Raw genomic sequence first — 24,979 nt, 5'->3', positions numbered from 1 at the left:
AAAACTGGGCAGATAGAAACGGAATCCTAAGTACATGTAGCTACCCCTTGTGCAGCAGACTGATTTTAAAAAATGTATCCTTATCCAGAGTCTAATTGGTGTTAACTTATTAATAGCCTTACTGAGTCTAAAATTGAGTAAGTTGTGTCATGGTTGGCATCAGGCATGTGGTGTGGCAGGTGCGTGTGTGTACCATGTCTGTGGCACTGGACATTTGAACGGTAGAATTTGTATTTAAAAATGGACATTGAGAAACGTACCGGACCCATATGCATTGGGGGCGTAACCTGATTAGTGCATCCAACAACAGTCGTCAGAAATCGCATTTAGAATATGGTAATTCCGCCTCCCGAGTGGTGCAGCGGTATAAGACACTGCATTGCAGTGCTTGAGGCACCACTACAGACAGCCGGCCATGACCGGGAGACCCATGAGGCGGTGCACAATTGGCCCAGCGTCATCCTGGTTATGGAAGGGTTTGGCCAGCATGTTCTTGTCCCATCACACTCTAGCAACTCCTTGTGGTGGGCCGAGAGCCTGTAAATGGACTTCGGTCGCCAGTTGTACTGTGTTTCCGCCGACACATTGGTGCGGCTGGCTTCCAGGTTAAGCAAGTAGTGTATCAAGAAGCAGTGTGGCTTAGCCGGGTCGTGTTTTGGAGGACCCAGGGCTCTCGACCTTCGCCTCTCCCGAGTCCGTACGGGAGTTGCAGCGATAGGACAGGACTGTAACTACCAATTGGATATCACAAAATTGGGGAGGAAAAAGGGGTAAAAAGTACAAACATTATTTTATTTTTTTTCTAATTTATCTGATGCAACATTCGTTTAGCTTAAAATGTTGATACAGGTGAATCTTCGTTCCATAATGCAATTGTCAAAAGCACAGCAAAGCGGTTTCATATGACAGAGATTAAAATATTGCTGTGTTTATAATGTGAAGAAACAATAGTGTATCAACATTTTAAGGCAAACGTTCTAATCTGCTGCATTTTTTTTGTGGGCATTTAGAAAGGGGGGAGATTTAATATGCAACAACTAACATAGGTTGCTAATACAGTGGGGCAAAAAAGTATTTAGTCAGCCACCAATTGTGCAAGTTCTCCCACTTAAAAAGATGAGAGGCCTGTAATTTTCATCATAGGTACATTTAAACTATGACAGACAAAATGAGAGAAAAAATCCAGAAAATCACAGTGTAGGATTTTTAATGAATTTATTTGCAAATTATGGTGGAAAATAAGTATTTGGTCACCTACAAACAAGCAAGATTTCTGGCTCTCACAGACCTGTAACTTCTTCTTTAAGAGGCTCCTCTGTCCTCCACTCGTTACCTGTATTAATGGCACCTGTTTGAACTTATCAGTATAAAAGATACCTGTCCACACACTCAAACAGTCACACTCCAAACTCCACTATGGCCAAGACCAAAGAGCTGTCAAAGGACACCAGAAACAAAATTGTAGACCTGCACCAGGCTGGGAAGACTGAATCTGCAATAGGTAAGCAGCTTGGTTTGAAGAAATCAACTGTGGGAGCAATTATTAGGAAATGGAAGACATACAAGACCACTGATAATCTCCCTCGATCTGGGGCTCCACGCAAGATTTCACCCCGTGGGTCAAAATGATCAAAAGAATGGTGAGCAAAAATCCCAGAACCACACGGGGGGGAACCTAGTGAATGACCTGCAGAGAGCTGTGACCAAAGTAACAAAGCCTACCATCAGTAACACACTACGCTGCCAGTGACTCAAATCCTGCAGTGCCAGACGTGTCCCCCTGCTTAAGCCAGTACATGTCCAGGCCTGTCTGAAGTTTGCTAGAGAGCATTTGGATGATCCAGAAGAAGATTGGGAGAATGTCATATGGTCAGATGAAACCAAAATATAACTTTTTGGTAAAAATTCAACTCGTCGTGTTTGGAGGACAAAGAATGCTGAGTTGCATCCAAAGAACATCATACCTACTGTGAAGCATGGGGGTGGAAACATCATGCTTTGGGGCTGTTTTTCTGCAAAGGGACCAGGACGACTGATCCGTGTAAAGGAAAGAATGAATGGGGCCATGTATCGTGAGATTTTATGTGAAAACCTCCTTCCATCAGCAAAGGCATTGAAGATGAAACATGGCTGGGTCTTTCAGCATGACAATGATCCCAAACACACCGCCCGGGCAACGAAGGAGTGGCTTCGTAAGAAGCATTTCAAGGTCCTGGAGTGGCCTAGCCAGTCTCCAGATCTCAATCCATAGAAAATCTTTGGAGGGAGTTGAAAGTCTGTGTTGCCCAGCAACAGCCCCAAAACATCACTGCTCTAGAGGAGATCTGCATGGAGGAATGGGCCAAAATACCAGCAACAGTGTGTGAAAACCTTGTGGAGACTTACAGAAAACATTTGACCTCTGTCATTGCCAACAAAGGGTATATAATAAAGTATTGAGATAAACTTTTGTTATTGACCAAATACTTATTTTCCACCATAATTTGCAAATAGATTCATAAAAAATCCTACAAAGTGATTTTATGGATTTTTTTTTTCATTTTGTCTGTCATAGTTGAAGTGTACCTATGATGAAAATTACAGGCCTCTCATCTTTTTAAGTGGGAGAACTTGCACAATTGGTGGCTGACTAAATACTTTTTTGCCCCACTGTATGACTAGGATTGTGCTTTTGGATACTGAACAATGAAAGAAGGTTTATATAAAATAATTGCCTCCACGGATATGGTCTGGTTTTGGCTAGGCTTCTTTGAAGCAAGACATGCCTCATAACATGTAATAAAATGTTCAGGTTTCAAAACAATTAAGTATATGTTTTCAAATGCATACTGCTCATTAGTGGTGTGAGACACGCTGATGAAGCTTGCCTTTCGTTGCCTTTGCATTTGCTATTTGAGATGCTGTAGCAGCAGCTCTCGCGCTGTCTGACAGATTTTCTGCTCAAAGGCTCTGTATCCTGTACCCGTGTGATAAATAAGATCCATAACGAATATACTTCACGCAAAACAATTTGCAAATTAACCTATAGACTGATAAGCATGAACAGTAATATGCATTTCCATCGAGTAGAATTTCCATGAATGAATAGGCTAAAAAGCATCATTTTGTAATTCGATTGTTTTTCTTCTCCCAGACAATTGATCAGCAGCAATTTTATTTATTGGCTTTACATTAAGAAAATATGTAATCGGCTAAAAGCCAGCTAACAGAAACCCTGGTGTGTGTGTGTCCTAAGCATCATTTACCAAGAGCAGAGATGACAATGCCCAGTGTGACCAGGGACTTGTTGATGTTGGCTCCTTCCTTCAGCCTGGCACCGGTGGCGCATGTGGCGTCAGCCCTCTCACTGCCCGCCAAATCTACCAGGTGGATCTTACTCACCATCTCACATGGCAGCTCTGCATCAAAACGAGCCTGGAGATGGGTACATACACTCAGAGCTGTTATCCATGGGAATGAAGGGAGGGAGAGAAGGATCAAAGCAAACCATCCATTTAACAGAGGGGAACTAACAATCAATACTGTGCTACTTAACATATATAGCTGGATGTGGCTCAAAGCAAACATGTTCAATACTAATATTGGACAAATTTACTTAATAAATGGACTAACTGGCTCTTGAGGGCTGGTCTTCAGTTGCACTCTAAGGCTATAAAATAATGTATTTACAAAATCAAGTGTCAACCACACACACCACTTGATAAGAAGGTTTTAAGCATGGTTGTGGGTTCAATTCCCTACAGGGATCACACAGTGACACAGAGAAACATTTTTATGACTCAATGAGATGAGATAAGATGCTTTGGATAAAAGTAGCATATATTGTCATTTTAATCAAAATAGATGTACTGAACACTTGGTCACTAACAGTGTGTGTGTACCTGTGTGAAGTTGATGGTGAAGATGGCATGCGAGCGGCTGCTAACATCGTTCATGCCCGTGCTCGACGTGGTGCGTTTGGCTTTCCCAGCATGCAACAGCTTCTCTATATCCTTGTAGTTCTGAACCAGGTGCTTCGACAGGTCTGTACACACACCCCAAGGAGTCACACCTGACACATCACATATGCGCTGACATGCTCAGATCCTGTTAGCCACTATGACCTGTCTGAGTTGGTTAGCATCATGTCTGTCTACGGCCCATACCAGTAGGAGAATCTCACTAGAGAAAGGAGCCTTGTCAACATAGAACTATACCCTTTCCAGACTTACGGAAAGTGCCGCCTTGAAAGCACCTCGGCTACGACATGTTTGTTTGTCTGCAAAGGTACACTACAGCTTTTTAAATGCCTGCCATGAAACCGCTGGAGATTGTTTCGAAGCGCCACTGAACAGCCATTTTACTTGTCTGTAAAGGAATGCCGCTTCTGGGACTAATGTCCATCACCAGAACTGTCAATTAAATAATCTCCAGCTGCCAGCACTCAGACCACTCTCCTAAAAAAAGGGATGCTAAGGCTCATTAAATACTGTGACTTAACAAGACATTTAGTAGAAATAAAACATCTAGCTACCATACCATAAAAAAATGACACTGCAGTAAAATCAGCAATTTCTAATGTGGTCAGGGAAACATACAAAACATTCTACGCCAGAGCAGAGATCTACTGTCTGAAAAAGTACAGTTGTTTCTGATGCAGAACTTTTTTTAAAATTCTCTTAAAGGTTATCAATTGCTGCTATCGACACATCACTGTACCGGCATTCAGTCTGTAACGGGTAATATAATGAATAGAATGGTCTTGGAATCTTTAACCCTGGTAATTTGACTGGTAAAGTCATGGGGAAACTCGTAATGGCTGCCTGGTATTGTGATGCAATCATTTCCATTCCTACTGGAATGTTCTATCAACTGATGCTGGATTGCCATGGTAATTTAGAATGGAATGTATTTTTGCAGTGTCAGTTGAGTTGACTCAACAAATCACAGCACAAATTGAAGTGTACACTTTCAGCTTTTACCTCCTATACTCAAAATGGCTGCCAGTCCACCCATTATGCCATCATTGACTTGACTGGAGATGCCATCTCTATTCATTGTATTTATATGCTTGTCAACATCAAGATTATATCACTGGTCTGTTCTTAATCAATGCGGTAGTATGGTTGTGAGAGAGGAAGTCTTACCCTCCACATACGGCCCATCCTTGGGGTGTTCTCTGACCTTGAGTCCTGACCCGTTCTCTGGGCTCTTCTTAGTCGTGAGAAGATCCTGCACATGCTCGTTATAGATCTCCAGGTAACTAACAGAAGAACACATTGAACATTTCACGTCACCATCGTCGGGCTGCAGAACAATCTACCGCAAGCTTCCTTCAGTAGCTAAATGTTCTAAAGAGGTTTGCTATTTGTGGTTTAAACTACTAGTCTTCATTCCACTATCACACCTCAGCGAATTACATCAGTCTGTGAAGACGTTAGAAAGCTACTCCATTTCCTGATGTCTGTTACACTGACATGGCTGCTTTCATTCAACCATAAGAATAATATCAACACAACTTATCACTAGATCCAAATCATCCACTGACATAAATGGTATTTTCAAGCTCATTTTCAGCTCACAGTTAACGAATTACCCAATTAAACCATGTCAGAAAAACACATTAAAATCCATGATTTTTCTCATTGATTGTTGTACTGACAGAGATTAAAGAGACACTAACTTAAAAGAAAATCATATTCACAGCCTGAACAGAGACTCTGTTCGTTTGTTAGCGAGAGGAAATGACAGTGAATGTTATTGCTCAGTTGTTTGGAAAACTCGAGTCAACGACCTGCCTACTTTAATGCTCACAATGATTTCTCTGTGAGCACACAAATGAAAGCTGAAACAACTTCCACCTGAATACATTTTAAAACGCCTAGATGACATTTATTGAATTACAATAGTTCTCACAACCCATTTATTCTGACAGTGGCTGGGGAAATGTTTTTATTTAGTCAAAAGCAAAAATAATTATTACTGACAGGAGAGAAATTAAATTACAGCGTTTCTTTATACTCATTGGCATAGACATACTGTATGCACTCTGTACTCCTCAATCATTCACAATGGGCAGAAGTCTATTAAGGCAGAAGCTTAAGGCTTGCCAGTCAGGTCAGCTACTGTAGCAATTAGCTCAGCTAGCCTTTCCTATGAGGATTGGCAGTCAGGTCAGCTACTGTAGCAATTAGCTCAGCTAGCCTTTCCTATGAGGATTGGCAGTCAGGGCAGCTAGCACTTCTCTATGGGGTTTGGCAATTAATTCAGCTAGCGGATAGCTAGCTATTATCCCTCAGACTTCCAGTTGGGGCATCCTCCACATATTGTTCTTATCTGCACTACTGGCTAAAAGTCTAGTCAGGTAAACGCAGCAAAAACAAATAGAGATGGCCGCACATGGTCCATTCCTCACTTGTCAGGTAATTAGGTACTTGTTAGAGAGGAGCTTAATTAATATGCCCTCCAGCCAAGACCATTGGACCACAGTGTCTGCCAGACGTATTTAAACTGCTACTGGTCCCCCAGAAGAAATCTGTACCTTGTAGCCATCTCTTGCGTCGCCATAAAATGTTCCGTGACAGCATCCTGGTTGTTGTTGTTTGTTGCTCAGCAGTGCTGACTCTTACCTGACCTCTGTGCGGAAGGAGGCCACATCCCCCTGGCTCTTCTCTGATATCTGACAGAACAGGCCTTCACAGATCCGTGGAATCAGACCAAAATCTCCCTGCAACAGTAGAAAGTATGACAGAGGACTTACATTTATATTTGCTAAACATACATACTGTAATTATATAATACCCTTCAGAATTATTTACATTTATTATAAATTAAAACTGTATTTGATTAACCTTAGTACTATCCCTGTTCACCATTAGAGGCTATGTGGTAAAACGTTTCCTATATTCCATCTCCTCTGTCCTGTACACACAGACTCATCCATTCAGGCAACTGCTTTAACAGCCTACAAATACCAACTAGCCAGGGCATCTAATGTGGAGTTAGCGTCACTGAGGCGTAACAGCACGTCGGTCCACTCTGATTTGTGATGTCCTGTCCTTGTTTCTAATTAGCACACACTGCAGATAGTGAATAATGTTATTAACAACCCTGTATGATTATCCTACATGTTGACAGCAGCTCTGCATGGTGCCGTTGACCTTGTATAAAAGTCTCCTGGTGGTTAGACAAGCAGAAAACTCATTAGCCTCAGACGGTCTGACTTGTGTACTGAGTGTTTCCTGTGCTGTGCAAGGAGAAGAGAGAGATCTGGGAGAGAGACTAAAGGGACGGGACTCAGACTCCTCCACTCATCACATTTTCTGATTAGTAGAGAGTAACAAATCAAATTTTATTTCACATGCGCTGAATTCAACAGGTGCAACATGCTTACTTACAAGCCCTTAACCAACAATGCTTTAAGAGGGAAAAAAAGTTACATTGAAAATAAGAGTAACAAATAAACAGCAGCAGTAAAATAACAATAGTGATGCTTTATACCAGTACAGAGTCAATGTGCGGGGGCACCGGTTAGTAATATGTACATTTAGGTAGAGTTAAAGTGACTATGCATAGCAAATAAACAGAGTAGCAGCAGCGTAAGAGGGGTCTGGGTAGCCGTTTAATTAGCCGTTCAGGAGTCTTATGGCTTGGGGTAGAAGCAATTTAGAAGCCTCTTGGACCTAGATGTGGCGCTCTGGTACCACTTGCCATGCAGTAGCAGAGAGAACAGTCCATGACAAGAGTGGCTGGAGTCTGACAATTTTTAGGGCCTTCCTCGTACACAGCCTGGTATAGAGGTCCTGGATGGCAGGAAGCTTGGCCCCAGTAAGATACTGAGCCGTACATACTACCCTCTGTGGTTTCGTGCAGTCAGAGGCTGAGCAGTTGCCATACCAGGCAGTGATGCAATCGGTCAGGATGCTCTCGATGGTGCAGCTATAAAACGTTTTGAGGATCTGAGGACCCATGCCATATCTTTTCAGTCTCCTGAGGGGGAATATGCTTTGCCGTGCCCTCTTCACAACTGTCTTGGTGTGTTTGGACCATGATAGTTTGTTGGTGATGTGGACACCAAGGAACTTGAAGCTCTCAACCTGCACAACTACAGCCCTGTCGATGAGAATGGGGACATGCTCGGTCCTCCTTTTCCTGTATTCCACAATCATCTCCTTTGTCTTGACCACGATGAGGGAGAGGTTATTGTCCTGGCACCACACAGCCAGGTCTCTGACCTCCTCCCTATAGGCTGTCTCATCGTTGTTGGCTATCAGGCCTACCACTGTTGTGTCATCGGAGAACTTGGTGTTGGAGTCGTGCCTGGCCATGCAGTCATGAGTGAACAGGAAGTACAGGAGGGGACTGAGCACACACCCCTGAGGTGGCACCGTGTTGAGGATCAGCGTGGCGTATGTGTTGTTGCCTACCCTTACCACCTGTGGGCGGCCTGTCAGGAAGTCCAGGATCCAGTTGCAGAGAGAGATATTTAAAAAATGGATACAATTGGTTCATTGAGGAAGAAAGTGTTTTTAAATTAGGAAAATTGGAACTTAAGGGTTTCTTACAGAATTGACTGAATTGAAATGGAATAATTGAAGGCAACACTACATAGAACTGCATATTATTTAATAGGATCTCTGTGGCAAACACTAACTCAACAAACAGCTCTGTGACAGGAGTGAATCAACAATAGTGCATATTATCATGGCTTCTCAAAAGTGACTTACTGGGCTTCCCATCATGGTATGAGACTTCCCTGATCCCGTTTGTCCATAGGCGAAAACACAGGCGTTATAACCATCAAACGCTGCCTCCAGGACATCACAGCCCAAGTCTTTAAACACCTGCAATGACACAGAAACATCATAGTGCAAGTCCTTAAACACCTGCAACTATATGCGCTGACCAACTGGCAAGTGTCTTCGCTGACATATTCAACCTCTCCCTCTCCCTCCCAAAATGTTTCAAGCAGACCACCATAGTCCCTGTGCCCAATAACACTAAGGTAACCTGCCTACAGTGGCTTGCGAAAGTATTCACCACCCTTGGAATTTTTCCTATTTTATTGCCTTACATCCTGGAATTATTTTTGGATGGTTGTATCATTTGATTTACACAACATGCCTACCACTTTAAAGATGCAACAGTTTTCTTGTGAAACAAGACAAAAAAAAACAGAAAATTGAACGTCCATAACTATTCACCCCCCTCCCCAAAAGTCAATACTTTGTAGAGTCACCTTTTACAGCAATTACAGCTGCAAGTATCTTGGGGTATGTCTCTATAAGCTTCGAACATCTAGCCAGTGGGATTTTTGCCCATTCTTCAAGGCAAAACTGCTCCAGCTCCTTCAAGTTGGATGGGTTCCACTGGTGTACAGCAGTCTTTAAGTCATACCACAGATTCTCAGTTGGATTGAGGTCTGGGCTTTGACTAGGCCATTCCAAGACATATACACGTTTCCCCTTAAACCACTCAAGTGTTGCATTAGCAATATGCTTAGGGTCATTGCCCTGCTGGAAGGTGAACCTCTGTCCCAGTCTCAAATCTCTGGAAGACTGAAACAGGTTTCCCTCAAGAATTTCCTTGTATTTAGCGTCCATCATTCCTTCAATTCTGACCAGTTTTCCAGTCCCTGCCGATGAAAAACATCCCCACAGCATTAGAGGTTGACCGATTAATTAGGCCCGATTTCACATTTTCATAACAATCGGTAAATCGGCAAATTATATTGCATTCCACAAGGAAACTGTGGCAGGCTGACCACCCATTACGCGAGCACAGCAAGGAACCAAGGTAATTTGCTAGCTAGCATTACACTTATCTTATTAAAAAAAACAATCAATCTTAACAATCACTATTTAACCTAGTAATATCATCAACCATAGCTTGTCCTGTGTTGGATATAATCAATGCAGTGCCTGTTAAATTTATCATCGAATCACAGCCTACTTCACCAAACGGGTGATGTTTTAACAAAAGAGCATTCGTTGCACTAATGTACCTAACCATAAACATCAATGGTTTTCTTAAAATCAATACACAGAAGTATATTTATTTAAACCTGTATATTTAGTTAAGAAATTCATGTTAGCAGGCAATATGAACTAGGTAAATTGTGTCACTTCTCTTGCGTTCATTGCATGCAGAGTCAGGGTATTTGCAACGGTTTGGGCAGTCTGGATCGTTGCGAAACAATTTGCCAGAATTTTACATAATTACATTGAAGGTTGTGCAATGTAAGAGCAATATTTAGACTTAAGGTTGCCACCGGTTCGATAAAACACAGAACGGTTCCGTATTTCACTGAAAGAATAAACGTTTTGTTTTCAAAATGATAGTTTCCCGATTTGACCATATTTGTTCTGTGTTTATTATATTAAGTCTATGATTTGATATAGTAGTGACTGAGCAGTGGTAGGCAGCAGCAGGCTCGTAAGCATTCATTCAAACTTTACTGCGTTTGCCAACAGCTCTTAGCAATGCTTGATTCCCAAGCTGTTCATAACTTCAAGCCTATCAACTCCTGAGATTAGGCTGGCAATACTAGTGCCTATTAGAACATCCAATAGTCAAAGGTATATGAAATACAAATGGTAGAGAGAGAAATAGTCGACACGTCATAATTCCTATAATAACTACAACCTAAAACTTCTTAACTGGGAATATTGAACCACCAGCTTTCATGTTCTGAACGAGGAACTTAAAATGTTAGCTTTTTACATGGCACATATTGCACTTACTTCGTTCTCCAATACGGTGTTTTTCCATTATTTAAACCAAATTAAGCATGTTTCATTATTTAAGACTAAATAGATGTTATTTATGTATTATATTAACAAGTGTTCATTGTTCATTCAGTATTGTTGTAATTGTCATTACAAATATATAAAATAAAAATTGGCCGATTAAATCGGTATCGGCTTTTTTTTTGGTCCTCCAATAAATCGGTATCGGCTTTGAAAAATCAGAATCCGTCGACCTCTACACAGCATGATGCTGCCACCACCATGCTTCACTGTGGGTATGGTGTCCTCGGGATGAGGTGGTGTTGGGTTTACGCCAGATATAGCGTTTTCCTTGATGGCCAAAAAGCTACATTTTAGTCTCATCTGACCAGAGTACCTTCTTCCATATGTTTGGGGAGTCTCCCACATGCCTTTTGGCGAACACCAAACATGTTTGCTTATTTTTTTTTCTTTAAGCAATGGCTTTTTTTCTGGACACTCTTCTGTAAAGCCCAGCACTGTGAAGTGTACTGCTTAAAGTGGTCCTATGGACAGATACTACGCTGTGGAGCTTTGCAGCTCCTTCAGGGTTATCTTTGGTCTCTTTGTTGCCTCTCCGATCAATGCCCTCCTTGCCTGGTCCGTGAGTTTTGGTGGGCGGCCCTCTCTTGGCAGGTTTGTTGTGGTGCAATAGTCTTTCCATTTTTTAATAATGGATTTAAAATGGTGCTTCATGGGATGTTCCAAGTTATTGATATTTTTTAGAACTCAACCCTGATCTGTACTTCTCCACAACTTAGTCCCTGACCTGTTTGGAGAGCTCCTTGGTCTTCATGGTGCCCCTTGCTTGGTTGTGCCCCTTGCTTAGTGGTGTTGCAGTCTCTGGGGCCTTTCAGAACAGGTGTGTGTATATACACTGAGATCATGTGGCACTTAAATAAAGTCCACTTGTGTGCAATCTAACTAGTTATGTGACTTCTGAAGGTAATTGGTTGCACCAGATCTTATTTAGTGGCTTCATAGCAAAGGGGGTGAATACATGTACATGCACCCCTTTTCCATTATTTTTTTAAACAAGTTATTTTTTTCATTTCACCAATTTGGACTATTTTGTGTATGTCAATTACATGAAATCCAAATAAAATCAATGTAAATACAGGTTGTAATGCAACAAAATAGGAAAAAGACTGACCCGTAGCACAAACATCTGTAGCCATGAAGTGCTTTGAAAGGCTGGTCATGGCTCATATCAACACCATTGTCCCAGAAACACTAGACCCACTCCAATTTGCATACCGTCCCAACAGATCCACAGATGATGCAATCTCTATTGCACTCCACACTGCTCTTTCCCACCTGGACAAAGGGAAAACCTTTTTGAGAATGCCATTCATTGACTACAGCTCAGCGTTCAACACCATAGGGCACTCAAAGCTCATCACTAAGCTAAGGACCCTGGGACTAAACACCTCCCTCTGCAACTGGATCCTGGACTTCCTGACAGGCCACCCCCAGGCTGTAAGATGACGTAACATCTGGCAAGCTGATTCTCAATCAATCAAATTTATTTGTAAAGCCCTTCTTACAACAGCTGATGTCACAAGGTGCTGTACAGAAACCCAGCCTAAAACCCCAAACAGCAAGCAATGCAGGTGTAGAAGCACGGTGGCTAGGAAAAACTCCCTAGAAAGGCCAGAAGCTAGGAAGAAACCTAGAGAGGAACCAGGCATCGGGGCCCCCTCAGGGGTGCGTGCTCAGTCCGCTCCTGTACTCCCTGTGCACTGATGGCCAGGCACGACTCCAACACCATCATCAAGTTTGCCGATGACACAACAGACCTGATCACAGACGAGACAGCCTATAGGGAGGAGGTCAGAGACCTGGCCGTGTGGTGCCAGGACAACAACCTCTCCCTCATCATGATCAAGACAAATGAGACGATTGTGGACTACAGGAAAAGGAGGAGCAAGCACGCCCCCATTTTCATCGACGTGGCTATAGTGGAGCTTCAAGTTCCTTGGTGTCCACATCACCAACAAAATAACATGATCCAAGCACACCAAGACAATCATGATGAGGGCACTGTTACGTACTAATTCTCAGAGTAAAAACTCAACTGACACTATGAAAGCTTAACCAAGTTTATTCTTCCCAGAGGATCAATACAGCTGCATTAGACAAAGACATTGTTCACACAAGCACTGATATTTAACCCTTTCTCTTAGGCCGAGTCTCCTCCTACACATCTGAACAAACATTGCGTCTTTACTGCTAGGCAGGACAAAGTAATACGGCCATAAACGTACTTCTCCCTTAATGTAACCTGACCGGATCTCGACCCCCCCGCCCTCATCACTAATCCATGGCTCTCTCCCCTTATCAATGTCTGCCACATGTGATCGCTTCCCTGCACTCAATATTTCAATAGGATACCTGATATAATGCAAACATTACACATTACCCTCTCTCAGAACCCAACAGCACGACAAAACCTATTCCCCCTCAGAAGACTGAAAAGATTTTGCATGGGTCCTCAGATCCTCAAAAGGTTCTACAGCTGCACCATCGAGAGCATCCTGAATGGTTGCATTACTGCCTGGTATGGCAACTGCTCAGCCTCCAACTGCAAGGCACTACAGAGGGTAGTGCGTACGGCCCAGTATATCACTTGGAGTCAAGCTTCCTGCCATCCAGGACCTCTATACTAGGTCGTGTCCGAGGAAGGCCTTAAAAATTGTCCGATTCTAGCCACCCTAGTCATAGACTGTTCTCTTTGCTACCACATGGCAAGCGGTACCGGAGCGCCAAGTCTAGGTCTTCTAAACAGCTAAACAAGCCACAAGACGTCTGAACATCTAATCAAATGGCTACCCAGATTTTTTGCACTACCCCATCTTTAATTATTTATTTTTTAAACTTTTTTTTTAGGGCATTTTATTTTAAACTGCATTGTTGGTTAAGGGCTTGTAAGCGCATATTCAGCGCATATGACAACATTTGATTTGATTTTGATTTGGTTTTAGGTACAGAGTATGCAATGGTTCGGGACAGGTTCACAAGAGTTGGTCTTACTTCAACATGTATAGTATTATATACAGCCTCAGACAGTGCATGGTGTACAAAACACTGGAATCTTAGTAGACAGTGGTGAGAGAGGAGCATAGAGGTGTCCTATATGTAATTATATGGGGTGCAACAGTGATGGGGGTGGTTGAAGAGGGCCCTGGGGGTGAGAGGAGGTGAAATAGGGGTTAAGCCTGAAGCATGTGTGAAAACAGGGTGAGTTCAGTCAGTATCTGAGGGTTCTGCTCTAGAGTACATAGAGCTTGAAGAACATCACTGCAGGACTCAAGTCTGGAGCTGAAGATAAGAGATGTACAGTCTCTTCTCGATGTACAAAAGAGAACACACACACCACAGAGTATAGCTAATGAAGTTGTAACCAACAGCTAACCACCTGGCTTGAGAGTGGCTGCAGGTTTAGAGGTGTGTGTGTGTGTTCTATACCTTCTCCTGAGGCACAAAGTTGGGGCTTCCGACATCCGTAGAATCGTAGGAGAAATCATAGGAGAACGACTGTCTGCCTCTGTCCTTCAGCCCAGTGCCAGGGGTGCCTTTGGAAAGGTGCTACAAGCATAATAGATTAGATTAATTTATAAAACAGGAGGGGTATTGTTATTTTAGTCATTGTGCAACATGTCATCCTCCTTCTAGAGCCTTTAGTTGTTCCAGATATTTGTACATTCTCTCTTAAAACATTGTCTGTTCTTTGAATATATAAAAAGACATATGTAGCATTGACATTAATCAATAATTCACCTTTTTGTTGCAGTCTATAGAAGTGGTGCTCCCCTCCATGTGGATAATGACCTTCGCAGACACTTCCTTTTCTCTGTGAAATTAATGTAGAATTTTGAGCAGTTTACTTGAAGTCAGTCAGGCTGTTTTATGTAGAAAACTGAATACAATGCCCAATGTAGGCCTACAGCCAATTGATTGTTAGTGCCTTGATAAATACAGTCAGTGTCGTGATGATAATTTACTTGAATCAGAAATGCCCCTCTTATCAGGTAATTAGATTTTGAACTGTGCAGTTATTCTTTGAAAAATCACCATTGGACTTCAAAATGTTTAGTGTGAATCATGACTATATCAAAACGTATGCCTTGGCCACAAATACCCCTATAGGATGAGTCAACAACATTATTTGGGTAGGAGTTACAGAATATGAACATATGAGATAGTAACTGAACAGTTTCCACTTATACGGTTTTCAAAATGCCGCTCCATGTACCCAAGAGAAGAATAATAAGTCATGTCAAACTGTGTAGAAGTGCTGGAAATACTGGTCATTAACGTTGCCATAATGCGTATTGACTGACTCCATCAGTATACAGACCTCTTGATCAAAGGTCTTACACGGACAGCCACACGCACTGACGCCATGGCACAGCGCACTTTCGTCCAAGTCACCTGAGAACTGCACCGTGTCAGTCACATACGTAGCTACAATCCGTTAACTTTGAAATGGCAACATACTGATTCAGTTTTAATAGCTGTGGGAAACTTACTCGTGTGCAGGCCTCTCTTCCAATAGTTTACTTCTCAGAAAGGACTGATATCAACTTGATTAACTGCGCGATGCAGCTGCTGCAACTGTGCTTGTCCCCGTCTGCACAGACTCACCGCTAGGTGGCTCTACCTGATTTGAGTTCATAGGATTTGGGCTACAGTCTTCCACGGGCATGTCAAGAAGATATTCCGACACAGATAGAACAATGAGACAGATATTTAATCGGATGTATAAATGTGAAGCATCCACTTGTCGTTTCCACTCACTACCTTTATATGGTGGCTGGAGAAGATGGAGTGAGATGTTTTGTGGACGAAATTCTGGCAAATGTTCTCATCGATGAAACATTTGATCTCAACAGTTTTCTGCTCCCAAAACTATAATTTATTACGAACAGAGTGGACAAAGTTTTGTAGTCTTTACCCTTTGCCATAGGTTTAAAAAATTGCGTTGTTTATCGCACACGCGCATTTTAGAGTAGGCGTTCCCTAAAGCCAAATACATGCTAGAACGCTGCAATAGGATCTTGCTAGCCAAGTTGCGCTTGCTCGTGCTTGGCTCTGTCCCCTTCATTGTTCTGCCTACTATGACTAATTTGTTCCCATTGAAAACGACAGGCTGTGGATAGCCAGGCTCAGCAAGGGAAGATTCTGCAAATGGAAAAGCTTAATGGGAAGAAGATTAAAAGCAATGTACCTCAAATCACATTTTATTTGTCACATGCGCTGAATACAATAGGTCTTACAGTGAAATGCTTACCTTATCTATGTCCATAGATGATATTAAAGAAAATGTACAGATAGGATTCCTTAGTTTCAATGTTTGAGAATTTGTCCCATTGTCACTGACTTTGAGTAAAGCCAGAGTTTCTATGTATGTGGAGGGAATAAGTTATCCCTAAATATTTCTAAATCTAAAAGCATTGTATTTGAAACAAAACACTCACTAAACCCTAAACCTCAACTATATCTTGTAATAAATAATGTGGAAATTGAGCAAGTTGAGATGACTAAACTGCTTGGAGTAACATTAGATTCTAAACTGTCATGGTCAAAACATATTGACGCAGTCGTAGCAAAGATGGGGAGAAGTCTGTCTATAATAAAGCGATGCTCTGCCTTCTTAACAACACTATCAACAAGGCAGGTCCTACAGGCCCTAGTTTTGTCACACCTCGACTACTGTTCAGTCATGTGGTCAGGTGCCACAAAATGGGAAAATTGCAATTGGCTCAGAACAGGGCAGCATGGCTGGCCCTTGGATGTACATAGAGAGCTAATATTAATAATATGCATGTCAATCTCTCCTGGCTGAAAGTGGAGGAGAGATTGACTTCATCACTACTTTTATATATGAGAGGTATTGACATGTTGAACACACCGAGCTGTCTGTCTAAACTGCTGGTAGACACAGCTCCGACACCCATGCATACCCCACAGTCCCCAAGCCCAGAACAGACTATGAGAGGCACACCATACTACATAGAGCCATGACTACATGGAACTCTATTCCACATCAAGTAACTGATGCAAAAATACCTTATGGAACAGCGGGGACTGTGAAGCAACACAAACATTGGCACAGACACATGCATATATACACACACACACACACACACACACATACACACACATACACACACACACACACACAATAACATACGCACTATACATACACATGGATTTAGTACTGTAGATATGTGGTAGTGGTGGAGTAGGGGCCTGGGGCACACCGTGTGTTGTGAAATCAGTGAATGTATTGTGTTTTAAAATTGTATAAACTTCCTTCATTTTGCTGGACACCAGGAAGAGTAGCTGCTCCTTTGGCAGCATATTAAATACAACAAAAAAAAAATGTTTTAAATGCCAAAGAATGGGACATGAAGCTGCTCAGTGTAAAGGAAAGAAAAGATGTGCCAAGTGCAGAGAGGAACATGATTACGGTGAATGTGGAAGCAATGTGAAGGTTAAGTGCTGTAATTGTGGGGGAGAACACAGTGCAGCATTTGGTGGATGGCAGGTGCAGAGAGAGGTTAGAGATTTTCAGAGATATAGGATCAGTCATAATATGCAGAGGCTGTAAGACAGATTGGTAGAACTACAGTGCGGACTGATGGAGCTTACATGGATGTACCTGGAGTAGCAACTGTAGTCAGTGCTTCTACTGGTCTTGGCATGGTTTTGAGGCCTGCTCATAAAATCTTGAACTCATGAATGTGCAGTGTCAAATGACACTTTGATAATTAATAAAGTTGACTTCATAGCTTTAATTGGTAAGGTTATCAATACGACTCGGTTGTGGAAAGCAGAAATGCCAGGATGAAGGTTATTGTGGAGATGGCAAAAGAGATATTGTGGGTAACATACGTTACTGTTGAAATGGCTGCTGACATGCTGAACACTCCTAAGGGTGGATTATTTTCAGCATAATATAGATCAAGTTTAATGGGGTTGGGGAGTTTTTTGGGGGAGAGAGTGTGGTAGAAGTTAGTAGGGATTTATTTGGTTTAGAATTTTCATGGTAGTATAGAATTGGGCAGATCATGATTGATCGGACATTCAAGCACAGTAGGTGACGGCATGCACTTTAAACATTTATTTGCAGTCTGCCATGATATCATAGAAGAAGAAAAAGAAGAAAAAGAAGAAGTGCTGTGGTCTGTCTTGGGTTAGTTATAAACACCTTTGATCCCAAAAAATATTTGAGTTTTGAAACTGCAGTCAAAGTGCAGTAACTGCAGTCGACTATGGTATTTTGGACGCGGTAATTGCAGAATAACTCTAGCAGTACTCTAAAATCAATCAAAACTGGTATTTTGGACGCAGTATTTGTCGCATACTGCAGTTATACTACACTCTGTCTGCAATCTTTTTTCGTAATGGAGCTTTTGTCAAATTAAAGTCAGATTTGACTTTTCACAGCAGGTTAAGAGAACTTAGGGAGTAGGTTATGATAATACATGTAGCAGGTTTAAGAGAATTAGGTAAATGTTTAGAAAAGGTTTAGGGTTAGTTAAAATCCCCCCAAATTCTACTTTTGACGTTCATTTGACTAAAGCTGGATCCCTTAAGATTCCTGTTTTTTTGTGATGCTCGTCGTTTGGTGCAACGCAGACAGGGTGGCGTGAGTGGTGAAAAAGAAGAATCGGTCTGTCCTTTTCAGTTTTGATGTTGAGTCTTTGCCTGACATAGTGATGGTAGGATATATAAGTTATCCCGTGCAAACTTTTGTGCCCAATACATTAATTTGTTACAGGTGTAAAGCTTATGGGCATGTCACAGCAGTATGTAGGGAGGTTCCTAGGTGTGAGAAGTGTGCAGAAGGGCATGAGACAAAGGAATGTGTAGCACTGGGGAAAGTAGTGGTATGTGTTAATTGTAGGGGTGTCCAAGGGGCTGTGGATCTAAAATGTCTGGTCAAGAGAGGCAGGTTGAGGTTTCCAGGGTTAGAGGAGTGCAGAAGTTGTCTTATGCTGAGGCAGTGAAGAAAGTTAAGGTGGTGGTGGCAGCTGCAGAGAGGTATTTGGGCTTGCGAGACTTGACGTCAGAATAGTTACAGGCTGTGTTAAGTGGTGATGTCCCATCCTTTCAAGCTGTTGGCCTTAGGTAGAACTAAATATATTTAAATAGTGGAGTAGGTTGGTATGTTTAGATGTTAGGGTATTTGTTGATTTATTTAAAAAAAGACTCAAGTGAAGTATAAGGGAGTTATACTCCAGTGTAGTAGGTGGCGGAAATCCTAAATGTATTTGATGTAAACCGCTGTTGAACCTCAAAGAAGAAGAAGAAGGAGCTGGATCCCTTCTAGCAATGACCGGTTTCCACTGGTCTTCCCATGATGCAACGCACTGAGTGGAATTTTTCAAAACGAGTCAGCGATGGCGGAACAAACAAACAGGGAGGTGGTCACCGGGAGCGTAGAGACAACGAATACATTCACAAATGATCACAACCTCCGATCAAAAATGTGTCTCCCAACTTCGCAAGGAAAAGGGATCAACATACACATTAAATCCGACACCAAATGTTACGTCGCGAGCCGGACAAACGACTTCTCAGACGAACAGTCAGCTACGGAAACCTCGGGGCGACTATCCCAGGAAACACCGACAACAACAAGCAAATGTAACACACCAAACAGCTCAAAGTCAGATGAGATTAACTCCAAAGATATCGTAGTAACCACGGAAAATAAGGAAAACTACATCATCTCCTGTGTTTCTGATGTTGGTCTGTCTCTCTTCTATTCCTATTCACTTGCGCATGATGTTCACGTGTTGCTATTCGTAGGTAGCTGCAGTACTTGTAGCTACGATATCTTTCTGTGTCCATGATAAATGTATCATACGTCAGTCAGCCAGGTCATACGCATGATATGTCAGGAGATCAATACTTTGAAACAGCTGTAGAAATGTTTTTCTGTAGTAAAATAAGCTTATTGAACCAACAACACTTATGACAGCCTAGTCTCTGACTGGTTGCCTGCCACCATGGTGGCTGTCATTAGTCTCGGAAACCCAGAACCTATCTCCTAAAAAGTTATTTAACAGTATGTTATTTGACAGTGATATGCTCAAATTCTGAGGTGGACCTATCAGATGATTATATTGTGTTCTATCCACAGATCCGTCATCTGCAGGCAGTACCTGTCAGGTTATCACTGAGACCAGCAGCACAGACACAGCCACCACTCTCCTCCCTCTGACCCCCTCCAAGCAGGCTGAGGCTGACGATGCAGAGACGCTACGGAGGGCCAGGGAGGAGGGCAGTGTGGAGGTAATGTTCCCAGGTTTGGTCACACAGGAGGGCTGCTGCCGCTTCGTCAGTGAGATACTGAAGTGTATCCTTTACCAAAGACAACAGCTGCCCATGACCTATGACCAGCTGGTTTACTCTCAGAAGAGACAGCAAGCTGCCATGCAGGTGAGTGTTGGGCAGTGATGCTTCCAACGTTCTCAACCATGTTTCTCTCACTACTTATTTAACATCAATGACTGTTTTCCCTATTTGTCTTTCTTTGACTCCTTTTTTCATCTCTTCTCACCACCTTCTCAAAATGCATTGGAGAAGGTCGGAGGGGATGAACCCTGGGAACCTCCTGCAATACAGATTTATTCCAACCGAATAAATACTGGCTGCTATAATAGCCCTACTCCTAGCAGTGTTGTCTAGGATCTATGAGTTGCTGTTTGACCCCAGGCCCTCTCTCTTCCTCTTTCCCCCAGAATGAGGAGGCAGTGGGCTGGAGGCCCGGTCAGTCCACTGTAGAAGGCCTGGACTGGAGGAGGTGCCAGCGTACCCTCCAAGACCTTGAGCAGGTGCTACAACAACTGGAAGTGCTCTTCTCCCTCTCCCTGGTCCCCCGTGTGCTCCTCCTGCTCGGCGGCTCCCTCCTCCTTCCCAAAGAGCTGTACGAAGTCAACATGGAGGATGTGATACTAGCCACCGGCGACCGGAGCCTACGCGTCTCCTCGTGTCTGCGCCAAGTCTTCCGCACGCTCTTCGTGGCCGACCTGTTGTCTGACGCTAAACCTGTCCGGCTCACAGCCACGACGGTCATGGTTCTGGCCCACAGGGACTGTGGCGTGGGGTGGTTCCGGCCCAAGCTGGATTTCAAGGTCCCCACACGGGTGAAGAGCCAGGTTATTTCTCTGTCTTGTGACCCCAGTCGTGTCTCTGGGTCTGGGGTGTCTGAGGGAGGAGGGCAGACTGCCTGGCAGGACTATGTGTGGTTTCAGGCCCCCTTGACTATCAAAGGCTTCAGCAAGTGACATACAAGGTACAAGGAAGGTACTCTAACCCACAGCCATAGTATAGTATGAGATGAGACAAGGTCCTGTATTCAGAATCTGAAAGTAAGAGTGCTGATCTAGGATCCGGTCCCCCCGTCTATATAATCCTACTCTTACTGATCTGAAGGCAAAACTGGGCCCGTCTTTATGAAGTGTCTCCGAGTAGGAGTGCTGATCTAGGTTCAGTTTGACCTTTTGGATCACAATGACTAACATTATATGGACCTAGGGCACATGATCCTAGATCAGCTGTGAATATGGACCTGTGTAAACGCAGCCCAAGTGTTGACTGAGCGGATTTGCACATTTGCCATACCTTTCTCTCTCTCAGGGACCCCTGTCTCTCTGGCTGCGTTTACACAGGCAGTCCAATTCTGATCTTGTTTTCACTAATTGGTCTTTTGACCAGATCAGCTCTGAAAAAGATATCTTGTGAAATGTAAAAATTGTCAATTGTGCTGCCTGTGTAAACACAGCATATGTAACCCTTAGCCTAGTCCAGGGACTGTGTTTTTATTACAATTCATATGAAAAACTTTCGGGATCTGTACAGCATGATTTTTTTAATGAATTATGTTGTCTTTTAGCTGTGTATTTACTTTTAGCTTGGCTATGTGCTGTAATGAAAGCAGTGTTGGTGCTTTTACTGTGTATAATATAGCCTTCTAAAAAATGTTATGGACAGTATGCCTACTTTTCATCTGGTTGAGACGCAACACTGGCTGTACCTATACTGTACATTGACGTGTCTTGGTTTTCAATTGCTTAAAAATGGAGGTCTGAAACAATTATTTTGTAAATATACAGTGTGTATGTCAGTTTTAGCATGATCACTAAATTATTTCCGATTCATTTGAATTGTACACATCTGCAGCTAAAAGCTGAATTATAGTATACATCCCAGGACTCGACTTAAGCTGTGTCCGGGTTATTCTGGGAAACCAGCCCCACCAATATTAGACACTACAAAAGACTTAACAAGCCAGACATTACAGGGTTGTCACAATAGACATGATTACAGCAGTAGTGCATTATTACAACAAGGACAAGAGGAAAGAGCTGAAACATCTGTGATTATGTTGCTTCCACAGTTCTTGTTCAATCTGGCAGACATTTGTAACCTGAATGTGTTAGTGCTGGTCAATTATGTTTTGACTGATAGTGCACATTATCAAATGACTAAGCCTTATTCATATTACATTGATCTTAAATTATAATAGCATTGTTTGACAGAGTATTTCAAATATTGACTTGATAAGACAGTTTGATTTTGAGTTTTGATAACAGTATAAAATGGTTTTAGAGAAACTTGGACTATTAGTAGTTAGTTGTGCACCTCTGTGAGAACACTAAGTTCCTGGAGTTCTGTTGGCTCTCTTCCTGGCACTTGGCTGGAGAGTGCAGTGTACACACCTGGGTTGTGTTCATTACATACCAAACCCATGTCCCACCCCTTCCCCTGACAGTCCCAAACGCTTCCTACTCTCTTCCTTGGCCCTAACCCTTAATTTCTGCAGATCTTTATTAAGGTGTCAGCAAATATGGTGTCAGCTTCACCACTGCACTTCTTATACCTATCCAGAATCTACAGAACTGCAAACATCGACGGGTTTGTGGTAGGGAGCAATTTGGGACTGGCTGTTGTTGCATCAGCCCTAAAACAACTTTACCTTCCTAACAAACTGCAGCAGGTCGTCGGCCAAGAGCCGTGCCTCTTCCAAGGCAGCGAAGTGGCTTCCTTGGGGGAAGTAGGACTAGATGTTCCTGAACCTGGGGCACAGGCATTATCTCATTAAGGAATGTCGCTAAGCCTGTAGGCACATACTGTACACCATCTTCCTGAGGACACGAGAGAGAACAAACACTGCAAAACAATTACATTTTATTCACAGCAGACATTCATTTAGAAGGCTCTCTTTCCCAGGGTGAATTAGAATCAGTCCATTCAACTAAAGTAGGTCAAACAACCACTTAGAGACCCTCATTATTGGGAGCCTGCTATCTTAACAAAGCAAGCATGATTAGGGCTCTGTAATTCAGTTGGTCATGGGTTCAAGTCCTGCAAGGATCACATACAACTACAAATGTACAGTAAGTTACTTATGGCATATTAAGTGGCATTACTGTTTCCATTAAACAGGTATTAAATGACAGGCCCTGTAGAGAGAAAGCCAACAGCCTCATGTCATTGTGGAGCACTGTGCCGCAACACAAACACTTACTCATTATCCAGTCTGTTCTCGATGTTGGTCTTGAGGGTCTCTTTGTAGAACCTCATGGTGGAGATGATGGAGCCGGTGGTCCAGTAGATCATGGTGTTGGTCAGCAGGTAGTCCAGGGTGAACTTCATAAAGACAGGAAAAAGAAAGGACCAATCAGCAGCTCTGACAACAGGAAGAATGCTGCATCTGAAATGCTACTCCATTGTCTATATAGTGATCTCCAACAATTGTTTACAGACAGATTATTTCACTTGTCACAATTCCAGTGGGTCAGAAGTTTACATTCACTAAGTTGACTGTGACTTTAAACAGCTTGGAAAAATCCAGAAAATTATGTATTGGCTTTAGAAGCATCTGATAGGCTAATTGACATCATTTGAGTCAAGTAGGTGTACCTGTGGGTGTATTTCAAGGCCTACCTTCAAACTCAGTGCCTCTTTGCTTGACATCATGGGAAAATCAAAAGAAATCAGCCAAAAATTGTAGACCTTCACAGTCTGGTTCATCCTTGGGAGCAATTTCCAAACTCCACGTATCTCTGTACAAACAATAGTACGCAAGTATAAACACCATGGGACCACGCAGCCGTCATATCGTTCAGGAAGTAGTCACGTTCTGTCTCCTGGAGATGAACATACTTTGGTGCGAGAAGTGCAAATCAATCCCAGAACAACAGCAAAGGACCTCGTGAAGATGCTGGAGGAAACGGGTACAAAAGTATCTATAGCCACAGTAAAAACGAGTCCTATATTGACATAACCTGAAAGGCCGCTCATCAAGGAAGAAGCCACTGCTCCAAAACCGCCATAAAAAAGCCAGACTGCGGTTTGCAACTGCACATGGGGACAAAGATCGTACTTTTTGGAGAAATGTCCTCTGGTCTGATGAAGCAGGGACTATGGTAGTCTGCTTGAAACATGTAGGTATTACAGTCTCGGTCAGGGAGAGGTTGAAAATGTCACATCTGCTCCCACTACGCCCTCTGGTGTCCATCCGGTTTTGTCATAACCTTCTGTCTGTCTGTCTGTCTGTGTGGTTGGAGACAGGTGTGCTGGAGTCAGAGCAAATCCCTACCAGCTGCACATCGTCCCATAATCAAGACCTCTACATAAACTCATTCCTGCCATTTCCACGCTGCCAGATCGTAATCTCTGATCAGTCAGTAATGATTCTAGCCTTTTGTCTTAGCTCTTCATCCCGGTTTCCTCTGCTGAGTCCGCTCTTGGGTGGGTGGGTGGGTGTGTGTGTGTGTGTGTGTCCCCCCCCCTTCGCTCATCATAACAGAAAATGTCTGTGAAGACACTTGTCAGTTGGTCCGCGCATGCTTTCAGTACACGCCCTGGTAATCCGTCTGGCCGCGCGGCTTTGTGAATGTTGACCTGTTTAAAGGTCTTGCTCACGTTGACTACCGAGACCATTATCACACAGTCGACCAGAACAGCTGGTGCTCTCGTGCATGCTTTAGTGTTGCTTGCCTCGAAACGAGCGTAAAAGGCATTTTTCTCGTCTGGTATGCTCGCGGCTGGGTTTTCCTTTGTAGTCCGTAATAGTTTTCAAGCCCGGCCACATCCGACGAGTGTCAGAGCCGATGTAGTACGATTCAATCTTAATCCTGTATTGACACTTTGCTTGTTTGACGGTTCGTCTGAGGGCATAGCGGGATTTCTTATAAGCGTCTGGATTAGTG

The 24,979-nt window shown here is 42.9% G+C and overlaps 2 protein-coding genes across 6 annotated transcripts in view; one reads left to right on the top strand and one right to left on the bottom strand.

Annotated features, from left to right (window-relative positions):
* LOC110502827 (uncharacterized) overlaps window positions 1-23,835 on the bottom strand; it is a 79,907-nt gene extending 56,072 nt beyond the window's left edge. For 2 of the 4 annotated variants that reach the window (XM_090217384.1, XM_090217386.1), the window contains exons 1-9: window positions 15,278-15,384; window positions 15,106-15,179; window positions 14,526-14,598; window positions 14,214-14,333; window positions 8,706-8,822; window positions 6,609-6,706; window positions 5,127-5,242; window positions 3,882-4,024; window positions 3,246-3,414 (exon numbers count right to left, since the gene is read on the bottom strand). In XM_090217384.1, coding sequence (XP_090073510.1) covers window positions 3,246-3,414; window positions 3,882-4,024; window positions 5,127-5,242; window positions 6,609-6,706; window positions 8,706-8,822; window positions 14,214-14,333; window positions 14,526-14,598; window positions 15,106-15,152 — 883 coding nt within the window. In that variant the 5' untranslated portion in view covers window positions 15,153-15,179; window positions 15,278-15,384. Of the gene's footprint in view, window positions 1-3,245; window positions 3,415-3,881; window positions 4,025-5,126; window positions 5,243-6,608; window positions 6,707-8,705; window positions 8,823-14,213; window positions 14,334-14,525; window positions 14,599-15,105; window positions 15,231-15,277; window positions 15,385-22,740; window positions 22,841-23,292; window positions 23,415-23,711 lie in introns of those variants that run through there. The other 2 variants (XM_090217383.1, XM_090217385.1) reach the window with 2 other exon arrangements.
* Window positions 19,055-22,378, top strand: mad2l1bp (MAD2L1 binding protein). 2 transcript variants are annotated; one of them, XM_021581149.3, is made up of 3 exons: window positions 19,055-19,403; window positions 19,903-20,201; window positions 20,504-22,378. In XM_021581149.3, the coding sequence occupies exons 1-3, from the start codon at window positions 19,157-19,159 to the stop codon at window positions 21,047-21,049; spliced, it is 1,092 nt and encodes a 363-aa protein (XP_021436824.1). In that variant the 5' UTR covers window positions 19,055-19,156; the 3' UTR covers window positions 21,050-22,378. The 2 variants fall into 2 exon arrangements, with proteins under 2 accessions (XP_021436824.1, XP_021436823.1); XM_021581148.3 differs by having other exon boundaries at window positions 19,058-19,508.
* Window positions 23,836-24,979: the final 1,144 nt, after the last annotated feature.

Source organism: Oncorhynchus mykiss, chromosome 23 (genome assembly GCF_057628025.1).
Source record: "Oncorhynchus mykiss isolate SJ-2025 chromosome 23, ASM5762802v1, whole genome shotgun sequence".
NCBI classification, from domain to species: domain Eukaryota; kingdom Metazoa; phylum Chordata; class Actinopteri; order Salmoniformes; family Salmonidae; genus Oncorhynchus; species Oncorhynchus mykiss.
The sequence above is the reverse complement of the archived record's forward strand: the minus strand, read 5'-3'. Positions and strand labels throughout refer to the sequence as shown.

Bases quoted from the DNA above. Each gene is read 5' to 3' on its own strand.
- mad2l1bp (XM_021581148.3), top strand. From the start codon at position 19,157: ATGGCGGAACAAACAAACAGGGAGGTGGTCACCGGGAGCGTAGAGACA. The intron at 19,509-19,902 runs GTCTGTCTCTCT...TTCTATCCACAG, and splicing joins CTCCTGTGTTTCTGATGTTG to ATCCGTCATCTGCAGGCAGT. The intron at 20,202-20,503 runs GTGAGTGTTGGG...TCTTTCCCCCAG, and splicing joins GACAGCAAGCTGCCATGCAG to AATGAGGAGGCAGTGGGCTG.